Source organism: Netta rufina (assembly GCF_964035555.1).
Source record: "Netta rufina genome assembly, chromosome: 2".
NCBI classification, from domain to species: domain Eukaryota; kingdom Metazoa; phylum Chordata; class Aves; order Anseriformes; family Anatidae; genus Netta; species Netta rufina.
The window spans coordinates 2,710,510-2,723,628 of NC_140124.1; the positions used below are offsets into that span (position 1 = coordinate 2,710,510).

The following is a 13,119-nucleotide window of genomic DNA, read 5'->3' on the forward strand; positions in this document are numbered from 1 at the left end:
AAAGTAGAAAACATTGTTCAGTGTATGCAGCCTCTTCACCAGATCATTGTATAGAATTGTGAGGACCCTAGGATGCTAATGCATGCAAAACCACCAGGATTTCACAGTTTGGTGCTCTGTGAGGGGGACATCACACTTCCTACAGGACTTGTTTATTACAGATGTTGATGCACTGGAAGCTTTCAACTGAAACTTTAAAAAAGAAAAACAAAGCAAACAAGAAGTGGAAGGCTCATTGGTTGTACAGAGTTCTCACTAATTTAATGCACTTTTCATTAGGTGGATGCTATAGATAATAAGCTGTGAGAAGGAGTGCAATAGTGTGCATAATGCACTGACATGAGCAAAATACTGAATGAAAGAATCATCATCTCTGAGGACAGGCAATGTTGAGTGTGAAAAGTACACAGGAGCCATTTATTAAAGGTTTGGTTAAAGGCCTGGGTGTGACTGCTGCACCACAGTGGAAATGAGCTAACAAGGGTGTTGGTGCCTGGTTGCCTGACTCAAAAAACAGCAGCCCAGTAAGCTAAATAGCTTCTTAACAGCCCACCACCTATTCTCCCAACAGCTCAGCCACACGTCGTCTATTCCAGGGCTTTGTTTTTGTTTTTGTTTTTTTTTCGGATTGGTTTGGTTTGTTTTTGTCCAGTTGATTTTTTTAAACATCTTGATAAGTTAGACTTCAGGCTGCTACTGGTAGATTTCTCATCTTTCTCCTCATCCTCATGAAAAAGCAACATCTATGAACCTCTGCACAGCTGTAGCAAGGGAAGGCAGCATTTCATTGCATGCATATACATACAGGCATGGGATTGTTTCTGAGAGGCTTTGCAAAGCCAAATAAACCATGCTCATGTCAGTAGGTTGTGAGATGAACAGCAACAGTCTCTAGATATTTAAAGCCCAACTGAAATGAATTTTAGAGAATTGTTGTAATTCAGACAGGTTACACTTGGCAGTGTCCTCATTCGGAGCTCCAGTCAGATACTCAGTCAGAGGAACTGCAGACACTGCATGACAGTGACATTCTGCATAACAGTGACATTCTGCCAAGGTACCGTGGCTTCTCCAGATCAATATGATGAGAAGGCAATCCTATGAAAAGCTGGCAGAGCTCATCAACCCCCTGCACTTAACACTGTATTGGTCAAGACACTGGGACAGCAGCTGGCCCCAGCCAGAACAACCTGTAGCAGTCCTGAACCTGATCATACTTTGTGTGGTGGTGTTTCACGCAGAGTAGAAGATCTGAGTGGGGAGAGAAGGAAGCATGGAGTTTTGTCCTAGCTGTGGGTCACTCCATCATCATTCAAAATTGGGATAGAGACACTTCTTTAACTGATGGTGATATTATGAGGACAATTACATTTTGATTTGTGAGGCACTAGGTTGGCCATGCTTGGAGGCCAAGCTCAAGGACCTACGATGGATAGACCTCAGAGGTGACATAGGTTAAGTGTCCCCAAGGCTGGGCTTGATAAGGATTTCTTTCCTGAGAGAAAATGGCAATGCTTGCTTCTATGAGGGTCATGAGCACCCCTTCTCCTGAAATCCTGAGAGCTTTTAAAGAGGGGCAGCTTGCAATGAGCCCAAATAAATGAGGATATGGGACCTCAGACTGGAATCTAGGGCAGCATGCCTCCTTGATAGCCTTTCCAGCCTTTTAAGGCTTGCATTAGCCACAGATACAGGCTGGCTACAGGACCAGAGGTGAGGAGTAATGCTGCAGGAGGTGCAGGGGCTCCCACAACCATTGAAATTAAACCTTTTTCAACAGATGTGAAGAACGAGGAGCACACTTCAAGTATAATTTAAAATACATTTATTGTTTCATTTGTTCTGGCTTTTTTGTTATACAAAGATGTTAAATAACTTAAATACATTCTCAACAGTCACTCAGAATCAGATTTATACCTACAAGCTGTACATATGAGGTAGAGAAAAATAACTTAGGCTCCCATAAGACATTGGAAAAAAAAAAAAAAAAAAAAAAGAAAAACACTAATCCTTCATGTTAGTATTCCCACCTCCCTTTAAAAGGAAATGCCATTCCAAGTGTGCAAAACAAATCCTAGACTTTACACTCAGGTCGCAAAGGTAACTGTTAGAGACTGCAGTGGGGTGGGTGGAACAAGGAAAAATTCCCATGCTAGTTTGATGATTGTGTTTTGGGATGGGTTCATGTCTAAGGGGATCTTGGCAGAGTTTCCACGATGACCTTGGTTAGGCCTCAATGCATCTCCACCTCTCTCACCTAAGCTTTATCTCCTATTGTTATCAGTTAGGAGAAACTGGCACCTCCACATTGACCGAAACACCTGTAGAGTTGCTTATACCAACTGCAGACAAGAGCCTGGGCAAGCAAGATTTTAATGCTTTCCTTAGATAAAAGGAGTATGACTCCAATCCCATTGCAAATGGCCCACAACACCAAGCATGTCAGCACTTCTTGGCTTTCCTGAGCAACTCCACGGTGCAGGCAGAACTGGATGAAGGAGCGGAATCTACTGTCCCTTCGGATCACCTTGTCAAATATTGCTGAGCACAGATTTCCCATTTCTGAAAAGATTCAGCAACAACTGAGAAAAATATGTTGTTCAGACACATCCCCTGCTACCCTAATGAATTTTCATGTGTCTAAATCATTTATGGTCTTATACTCTTCTCGTACCCTGCCCCTGAAGAAATGTAGTTACAGGAAGCCTGCCACGATGCCAGAGCTAAGATGTGCTTGAGATATCCATTGTCTTTCCTTCCCCTTCCACAAATACTATTCATCTTTTTTTTTTTTCCTTTTTTTTTTTTTTCCATTTAGTATTTTTCCATTCAGAATTTTTCCATTCATTCCATATTCTGTTTTCTGGAACCTCTAAAATAGTTTGGCCAAATCCAGTTTTATCAGTGACAACTGGATTGAAAAGACTGATAATCATAATCATAATTGATAATCATGGCCATAAGCATGACTGCTTTAGCAATAACTAGATTTCAACAGGGCTGGTCCTGTGCCACACTGAGCCTCCTTTAAGTTACATGGACAGTAATGGTCATAAAACACACTGGTCATTTTGCACAAAAGTATTGCCCTCCAAAAGTCATCACCTAGTTAGCATCCTTAAAAAAGACGACCAGGACAAGCTGACCATGGAAGCAAGACTCACCCCACCAGATGTGCATGCAGAGCCAAAAAGACTGGGAATGCAGAGCTTTGCTGCACCTGTTTTAGCAAGAACAGTATAGACCTAATTTTACTGCAGCAGCAACTGAGGAATTTTTCACAGGCACTATAATCCACCAGAAAATTACCTTAAGCAGCATCTACACCATGAAAGTACCCTTGAGAAATCTGTCCCTTCATCTGGATTCTCATCCAACCCTACTATGGGCCAAAGCAACTTAATTTCTTCTCATATATTGGCTTAAGTAGGCCAGCTGAAAAGTCACTAACAAAGAAATTCAAAACCTGGTCTGAAGGAAGGCAGATGCATATGAGCTGGCCAACCATGAAAAATCAACAGAAATTGTTTCTCCCCTGCCCAGATCTCCACAGCAGTTCTCTTGAAAACAGTTGGTTCATAGCTCATCATAGCTTCCAAAGGTGAACAACAGCCTTCCTGAACTGCAGCAAACCAAGTTCCAGCTCCCCAGTTTTACAATGCCCCATTCAAAATGATAAAAATTACTTCAGTTAGATCAAGCCTGGAATTTGGTCCTCTTCATTTAACCTTCCCACGCACTCAGATTTTCCTTTTTTCCAGCTAACTTTAACTTTTAAGAGTCTTTTTCCCAGGCCAACTGAGATCAATGGCAAGTATCTATAGTTATTGTGAATAGATTTAGGTTTTCCTCCCTTCAAAGGCATTCCAGGACCAGTAAACAAAACTAGAAGTGTAAGCTTGAAGCCTGTCACTCTCCACAAATCATTTTTTGTGTCAGGAATAAAAATAAAATTTGGAGGGGGAAAAAAAAAGCCCCACATTTCACCAACTGGAGTCATTTGTGAGCTGGAAGACAATGAGAACGTAACGTTTAGGACTTGTTTTGCACATCTCCACATCTGGTATATATGAGTCAGTCACACAGAATAGAAGCTTGTTAAAAAACAGATGACGGGTGCAACAATTATTTGTGTGGGGTTTTATTTTTTTTTTTAATAGAAAATTCTAATATAAAACAGCAAACATTTTCAGTTTGCCTTGTTTACAAAAATATTATATATATTTTTTTATATTTCTGACATAACTAAATGCACTATTCAATAAAAATATTCTTCCATCAGCTAACTTCTCTTTTAAAAAATTAATAAAAAAAGTTATATAAATAATGGTTGCACCCCCTCCACCCCAAAACTGATCTTGCAAGTCTTGCTGGATCAGCTTAGGAGAACCAACACTTTGACATTTTGGGGGGACAGGGGCTAAAAGGGAATAATCAGAAACCAGAGACTTCCCCTTCACCAATCCATCCTTCTCCAGTTATATCTGCCACAAAAAAAAAAAAAAAAAAAAAAAAAAAAAAAAAAAACACTTTCTCAGGGTGCGAGCATGTTGGGGGGGGAAGTTGTTTCACACTTGGTTTTTGTTTCATTGTTTTTTTATTTTTTAATGAAATGGCACCATGAAAGATTCAGAGCCTAAATGAACTCTTGTCATTTTACAAAAATGAGCAATTTCAGTCAATTGCACTGGAGATCCAATGGTGTGGCAGCAGAATTAGCCTCTCTGGAAAAATCCAATTTCAAGCAGCTGGAAGCAAAAGGGTTTTACGGGACACTGCTCAGTGTCTGCAGAGGACTTCAACTTTCTTACTCAGGGTTTTCTGAAGGTGCATATGGAACAGCACAAGCAAAAGCTCCTGTACAGCTCCACAGATCAATTAAATTCCAAAACACAACCTTCATAAACAGAAAACCCAGATCAAGCACTCAAAAGACTTTTGAGAGGGTTTAACAACATTTCTACCAGGTGCTACTTGCATCACACTACTCAAGCTCAATTTTTTTTTTCCAAAATGAGGCTTTTTTTCCCCATTCTTAATTCAAAGATAAGGCAAATATTGGAAAATGCTGGACCTAAACATCTCCCTGTGCCCCCCAAAAACCACACACAACAAGGTGGAGGGAGAATAGAAATAACCCACATATGTTTTACCACCCTAGGTCAAAAGGCCAAGAAGACAAGTTCTCCTGATTTCAGAGTGTTAGTATATTTTATACACTGCCTATACATTTAACACATGTGCCTTGCTACTATTTAGTTATTTATATTTTTTTTTAACCACAGGAGAATAAACCTTGCTATTTACAATATATAACAGGCAAGTAATATATCCACATTAACATAAATACAATTTGTTTTTTGTGTCTTTTTTTTTTTTCTTTTTCTTTTTTGTTTAAATACTTACAGAAAGCATCCAGGCTTCAGTGCGTGAGTTATAATACACAGAAGAGCTCTTTCACTCAGTAGTTCATTCACTCTTTGCCTCTTCTAGTCTAGCCTTAACAGCCTGCCTCATTGCCCACCCCTCTCTCTCCACAAACACACCAAGCTATCCTATCCCATCCGACACAGGCATTTTCTCTGCAACAATATCCATGCCAGCACTGCCCTCTCTTCTGCATCTAGGGACTCATTCTCCTCTCACACCAGTGCAATGTGGAGTTACTCCAGCGAGGTCAACGGAGACAGAGACACCAGTGAAAAGAAGGAAAATGAGGCCCATGGTTTAAATATAACAATAATAATAATTAATAATAATAATGCACATAAATTGCAGCCCATTCTTTAATTAAGAACACATATTTAAAAAAAGAATGGGGCCAGAAATAGTAATTCAGACCCAAAAATCCTCATGTTTTGAGCAGGTTTGGATCCAGCCTTACTTTGGAGGGGAAGAGCTATTCTAGCACACACACACAAATGTAACAGTGAGCTTGCACACATGTGTGGGAGAAAAAGAGAGGGAGAAAGAATTTAACATAATACCACATTGAAACCATAAGAAGGTCCTTCTGAAGGGCTTTACAATAAATAAATGTTTGTTCAATATTTATATATATATATTTATGTGTCTGCGTATGTGTATATATATACACACATGCACACACTGAATAATAGGTTTCTAGTCAGTTTATTTTTTAAACCATTAGATAAACTGCTTGTGGGTGACTTTCAAAGTGGCACATCTCCCAGAAGCCGTGAGACCTTCCTGCAAACCCTCTGCATCGGACGCTCCACCATGCTTCCACCATGATGGAAAGGGACAAATACTGTGAGTAGAGCCAGTATGCTTTACTTTGCAGGACCATAGCACTACTAAAAGTAATATCCTAAAAGTTCATCCCCAGTACTCTACCTCCAAATTTGATGCCAACAAGCCAGGCTGGGCTGCAGTTATTTGTTACCAAGAAAAAAAAATATTTTCTCCTCCCAGTAGATGCACATAAACAGCTTAAATATTAGTGGCTACTATTTGGGGAAAGAAAAAGTAAAGTTAAAAAAAAAAAAGAAAAAGGAAAAATAATGGTCCATTTTGGAAAACTGCTCTCCTCTTTTTGCTTGGCCAGCATCTACTACTACTTGAAAAAGTCCAGCCAGCTTTCCTCCATTAAGAACCAGATCAATGGTTTATAGAAAATTGGTGGAAATTGCTACTACTGGACAATCAAAAACTGTTATCAAAAATAAAATACAATGCCCTCCACTCTCCAGTGTCTCCTTAGAAAGCTTCGTTGAGGCATTCACTGGCTGCTTCCAGTCCCAGAAGCACTTTTATATGATTAAAGGGTATTGCCACATCAAGTCCTGGATTGCAAGTATCCTCTTCAAAGGGAAAAGAAATGCTGAAGATCGTCATCTATTTCACAGCGTCAGAGCTATATCTACCACTGCAGTTGATTTCTGGCTTCTCTGGCCACTTGATGGTTTGTCTCTGTGTCAGTTAGCTGTTCCGAATCCAATAGATGGTTACCATTTAGCAGTTCTAATTTTAAAATACAGTTCTCAATCTAGTGGTTAAAAAAATCTTAAGGTCATTGGGTTCACTACATACAGCTTGTGTCTTGTACCACTGCCATGGTTTAGGGTAAATGGAATGATGACCTAGTAAAGAAAAGTTGAATCCTCCAAAGGTCCAATCCAGTCCAAAATGGCTGCTATACAATGCAAGACATCACTGCCTTCCAAGATGCACTGGAATTTCTCTTGTCCTCCTCAAAAGCACATGTCCAAATTCAGCTGACATAAAACAAAATAGTTCCAGTTCAGATTTCTGAAGCAGTTTCCACAGGGTGAATTCAATCAACAAGAGGTGGGAAGAGGACAGAAAAATGTCATGCACAAAAGTGAAAATAAAACAAAAGTATCTAGTGGTTTGTTTGTTTTTAAATAAAATTTAAAACAGTGCTATAGGAACTGTATTTGAAGAAATTGTATGAAAAAAATAACACAACTGAAGGGGACAGGCACGTCTGGTTTTCTACTGTCTTCCCAGCCTCTTTCTTGGATATACTGCCATCCGCAACATGGTGGACCCGACATTTTTGGAACTGTATTTGGTGATCAAAGCATGTGGATACGGAGCTGTCGTTAAAAAGCTTACCCTCCAAGTGAGTCTCTTTGTGAGAGCCTTGTTTGCTGGATGTGCAGAAATTCCTCTAGAGGAATGATCAGGGCTGTTCCTGCTTACCCCACACCTCTCTCCAGTTTCAGAAGGGAAAAATGAACACTTCCTGTACCACTGCCTTCAAAGCAGAAATATTTTTCTTATCTGTTCAGCTCTCTAAGTTGTTGGGTAAGCTTCAGGAATAAAGTAATATAGGTTATTTATTCCAGACAATATATTAGCCCAGAAGTTCATGGAGGATTGGTGAAACGATCAAGATGTTCCGAGGATAAATGATCCGTCAAACTGCGTGGACGACTAAGCTGAAGGTCAACTGGTGTCTAACCCCAGTGTGACAGGCACTTATTTCCACATGGTTGGACCTCATTAAAATTCAGTCTACAGGAAAACAAAACAAAACAAAAAAACAAAACAGCAACACAGCTGGGTCACCTGTACCCTACAAAGTGCTTATGTCTCGACATAGCTTTCAGATCCCAGAAGGTCAATCAAACCCTGTTTGTCTCCATATGTAGTTCTCATAGATCACCATTGCCCATCACTGAGGGTTGCCATCAGGCAGAAGACGCGTCAGTCTTTGCAGGTGTAAACCTCTTCTCTCTGGGTGCACTGCTTGCATTCCACATAGCAGCACCAACGGACCTGGCACTGGCACGGGCGGGTGACCACCCGGCTCTGTGTGTTGTGCCCTCTCCCACAGCAGATGCTGTCACAGTTCTTGTCTTTGTAACATTTCCTTCCCGAAGTCCCAGGCGAGTATCTGCTCATCAGACAGAAGCTCGGGGAATCGTCAATGTAGACAAGATCCGTAGTCCTTGGGATTTGATCACTGTGGCCAGGGATGGATTTCTTGGGTGGGGAAATGTCTCCTTCCCCTGTGGCCTCATTGGTAGTGCTGCCCACTTTGAGCGACGTCTCATACTTCTGCTTCAGCTGCTTCCCTATTTCATGGAATGGAGAGAGCTGCCTCCAGCACGTTCGGACAGTGCAGGATCCAGATACACCATGGCACTTACAGGTTGTCTCCACTCCAGCTTTGATGACCTGCGGACACACACAGCCCCAGAAGAAAATCAGTTGTGGGGGAACAAAGCAAGGCATAGAGAGAGAGAAAAAAAAAAAAAAAAAAAAAAAAGAAAACATTTGATAGAAGAACACTCCTCAATCACAGATTTGATAACAACACAAAAACTGTCATTTCAAAGACAGAAAACACACAAACAAAGGTCTAATGTAGCTAATAGAGCGGGTGCAGAGAAGGGCGACGAAGCTGGTGAGGGGCCTGGAGAACAAGTCCTACGAGGAGCGGCTGAGGGAGCTGGGCTTGTTCAGCCTGGAGAAGAGGAGGCTCAGGGGTGACCTTATCGCTCTTTTTAGGTACCTCAAGGGAGGCTGTAGCGAGGTGGGGGTTGGCCTGTTCTCCCACGTGCCTGGTGACAGGACGAGGGGGAATGGGCTTAAGTTGAGCCAGGGGAGTTTTAGGTTAGATGTTAGGAAGAACTTCTTCACTGAAAGGGTTGTTAGACATTGGAACAGGCTGCCCAGGGAAGTGGTGGAGTCACCATCCCTGGAAGTCTTCAAAAGACGTTTAGATGTAGAGCTTAGGGATATGGTTTAGTGGAGGGCTGTTAGCGTTAGGTTGGAGGTTGGACTCGATGACCTTGAGGTCTCTTCCAACCTAGAAATTCTGTGTGATTCTGTAATGGGGAGATGCTGCTGCAACCCACACAAATAGGTGGTGGCACATGCTCCAGAACATGAGCATGAACAGCAGAAACCATCTTCCCAACACACAGGTTGCCACCTTAAACTCATGTAGCTCCAAATTAATAGCACAGGCTCAGTGGAAATGCAGTTAAAGCTGTACTGTTTCCAACAGTAGCAGCTAGGCATAGCATCCCCCAGTTCACTTTGCATCTGAGGAAAAACATTTATGTAGCTGAAAAGCGTATAAGCTGTCGAGAACAAGAGCTTGAATTGCCTCCGCCAAAACCAGCAGCTCCAGAAACACACAGGTAGTTTTCCACCTGTTATCCTATATATCCACCTATAGATCCTACTCTGCAGTGTGGCAGCACATCCTAAAGGAGCTGACAGTTTTTTTCCTGCTAGCATTGAAGAAGCCTGCACATGTCTTAGAGTGCCATTGCTCACTGGCCAAACATGCACTTAACAATGTACATTTTCTTACAGAGTGAAAACCAAGGCTATCTCAGTCTCCTCTGTGCCTTCTCTTTCCCCAAAAATTTAAGATGTGAAGGAATGGAAAACAGACACCTGCGTGAAAGGTTCAGCAAGTCAAGGTAGCCAGACCCAGTACAATACCTCCTGACTACAAATATCAAGGGCAAAGTTTGATTGAGAACAACAAAGTGTAAATACAGAAGGAAGAGTAGAGCCAGTGGAACCGTGGTGCTCACACAGGAGATGGAGATCGAAATACAAGGTTACTTTAAACAGAAAAAGTAACATGGGAAGTAGATGCAGTATCAGGAAGGGAAGAGATGAAAACACAGAGTTATTCAACAGTTACTCATCTCAGAGAGAGACAAAGGTGGTATCAACTCCCTAGGTGCTGTAAGGGACCCTATGCCCATAAGCTGAATGATGCTAAAAAAGGACCTCATCTTTTTCAAGAGAAGTAGCAATAAAAATGCTCCTTGGCACAAAAGCATATCCATCTTCTTTTAAATGGCATCTGAATGTTCTCCCCCACCTTCTCCAGAAGAGTTTACTACTGGGACTCCTCCGTGGGCAACGTAAGAGCAGACACGTTGTTTGGTCAGTGACAGATAACCTTCATTTTGCCCACAGATTATAAACAGATATTTATAGCTCTAGTTCTCCCTCCCCCTAAAATAGTTTACATTTTGACTTTAAATGGGTGAGGTATAACCACCCCTTAAAATAGCAAGGTAGAACAGAGTGTGTTTTATAGAGCTGCCTCCTGACAAGGTACTGCTGAGAAGTGCCCTTCCTTTGGGCATCTACGGTACCTAAAAAAGAAAAAAAATCTCCCCCTTCTGCCCATTATGGCATCTGCCTACATTATGGCCTCATGACAGCAGAGGACTGGCTCCAATCCATTTCCTGACCATCCGGTTCTTAATTATTTGGCTACATGAGTCCTGCCGAGCACCATGTACAAATGTGCAATAGGTCATGGACTCAGAATTGGTGTCTGGCCCAATCCTGATATTACAGAGACATTTTTAGAAAGGCACTATGCATAATACGGCCTTCAGCAAAGCCTGGCCAATGGTCACACTTCATTCCTGTGACAGCCAAGACCTTTTCAAATGCAATCCAATAATACACAGTAGCATTCAAACAAGTGACGGGTTACAGAGAGAGATGTGTTACTGCTTATAGTACTCAGCTGGGCCGGCTTGGTTAGGGGCTGTCACGCTTTGCGTGCCAAAGTGTCTAGCCAACTCTGCAAGAAATCCCACAATGTTAGACAAGAGCGTACAGAACACATTTCAACACCGAGGAAAAAAAAAAAAAAAAAACTCGCCCATGCTCTCCCTCGTATAATGTCACATTTCACTGGTTGTCTAGAAGTGAGAACTGAGCTCATGTGAAACAAAGCTCCCATACCTGATTTCACGCCCAGACCATCAGCAAACTGGACGAAATTGCTGAGATACTTGCAGAAGGGCTACAGACTGCAGTCATTCATCCATTTGGGCTTTTCTCAACCCTTCCACCTCCCCCAACACCCATTTGCATCTGCTCCACCTGGAAAAGGAGACGACCACCATTGTACAGGATGGGAAAGCAAGCAACCAGCAGGAGTTGGCTCGGCTGGTACACACACTCCTGTGCATAGCCTTGGCTGGATTTAGAGCTGGTTGAACAAGGCACAGTCGTGAAATGCAGAAAGGGAACTTCAGCAGGGGGTTGTTCTTGTCAGGAACCACCTCTCCAGAGCCCAGGGGGAGGGCTGACGCTGCAGGTGCAGTGTATCCAAAGCACCCACACGGGGCTGGTACATGCGGTACAATATGTGCTGGAAATCCACATCCTGATGGATTGGCAGCTAGCAGATGGCAGGAGACCTTCAAGTAGGAACAGACATGTAGGTTTAGGCACCTGAAGCACACTATCCAGCCAGGGCTGACCTCACCGAGGCAGACATTAAAAATGACTTTAAATGCCTACATTTGAAAAACACCTCTAAACTCCCATCTGACTGGCTGGAGCCAAGGCAGGCAGGGGATCCTGCAGCGTTGCAGACACCTGCACAGGCTCGGCTGAACAGCTCGCCAGTTTTCCCTGACTGTGCTGGCCACATCTCCACTCGCTAACAGGAGCTTAGGGACCCTGCTCACATGGAGACACCTAAATTTATAGAGGTGAACCTGTGAGCACAATCCTACCCTCTGGGCACAATTCAGGTGTCTAAAAATTAGCATCTAACGTTACTTTAGGCACTGTAAAACTGAAACATTGCACTTTGCCACCAGTTGCCTCTCCAGAAGCATAAAGGTCTCTCATACATGCTGTGTCCTAACTGCCAGGACATCTCAAATTGTACAGGTGCCCCTAAGAAGACGAATCCTATTCTCTTTACCTGGACTTAGGTAGTGAAGAACAAATCCCCTAATTAATCCCAATCTGCTGTTGTGGTTTTGTTATTGTTGCTTTTCATTTTGTTTTTCCTGACCCACTTCTAGCTCCTTGTTGACCAGTGGCTGGAAGATCTTAGGACTCGTGCACTGGTGAACCAAAACACAAAAAGTTTCCATTGTTAAGAACGAACCAGTTCATAAAATCCAGCATGTGGATTTTCATATGGCCACTGTGCAAGTGCGGTGCATCCCTGCCACCCCATAAACCTCCTTGAAGGGCAGGGAAGGGCGCAAGAATGTTATGAGGCAGCGATGGTGAAAATCCTAGAAAAATTTCTTCCCCAGACAGCCTCCCCTGCCGCTGTCAGTCATGATGCAGCTACTCAAGGCGACGTGTGATGGAGCACTGCTGCCTATGGGCCCCCTCAACACCCACCAGCCAAGATGAATCTTGGCAAAGCCTCTGTTTCCTGTCTCATTCCTCAGCTTCCACAAAGACTTTCCTCCTCTTGTTGAATGGTCCTGTCAGAGACGCTTAAATCCATCTCATCCTTCCAGAATACTCAGGCTTATCCCAATGAAATGCCAGCACATTGCTTGGAGAAGCCTTTCCTGGCCAAGCCCTGGGACAAATGGGAAGATGTCTACATCATGCTTTTAGACCTGGAGGGACTTCCAGGCCAGAATAACTTAGCTTTTGTTACCAAAAAAAAAAAAGCCTAGTATGCATGACGCAGAACAAGACTTTAACAGCAGCTATTTCAAGAGTCATAGGCAGCTCCTCTTTCTGTTTGAGGCACATCACGCAGCTCAGATCCTGGTCTGGCTCCATCCTACACAGACTTCTTGCATGCTCACACCATCACTTAATAACCATATTTCATCCACACCATGCTAAGTGGCAACGTGTATGCTTCTA

The 13,119-nt window shown here is 42.7% G+C and overlaps 1 protein-coding gene across 1 annotated transcript in view; it reads right to left on the reverse strand.

Moving 5' to 3' along the window:
- Positions 1–1,808: 1,808 nt before the first annotated feature.
- WNT9A (Wnt family member 9A) overlaps positions 1,809–13,119 on the reverse strand; it is a 56,227-nt gene continuing 44,916 nt past the window's right edge. Inside the window, exon 4 of the mRNA XM_084282169.1 lies at positions 1,809–8,670. Within this exon, the coding sequence (XP_084138295.1) occupies positions 8,197–8,670 (474 nt within the window). The 3' untranslated portion in view covers positions 1,809–8,196. The remainder of the gene's footprint in view (positions 8,671–13,119) is intronic.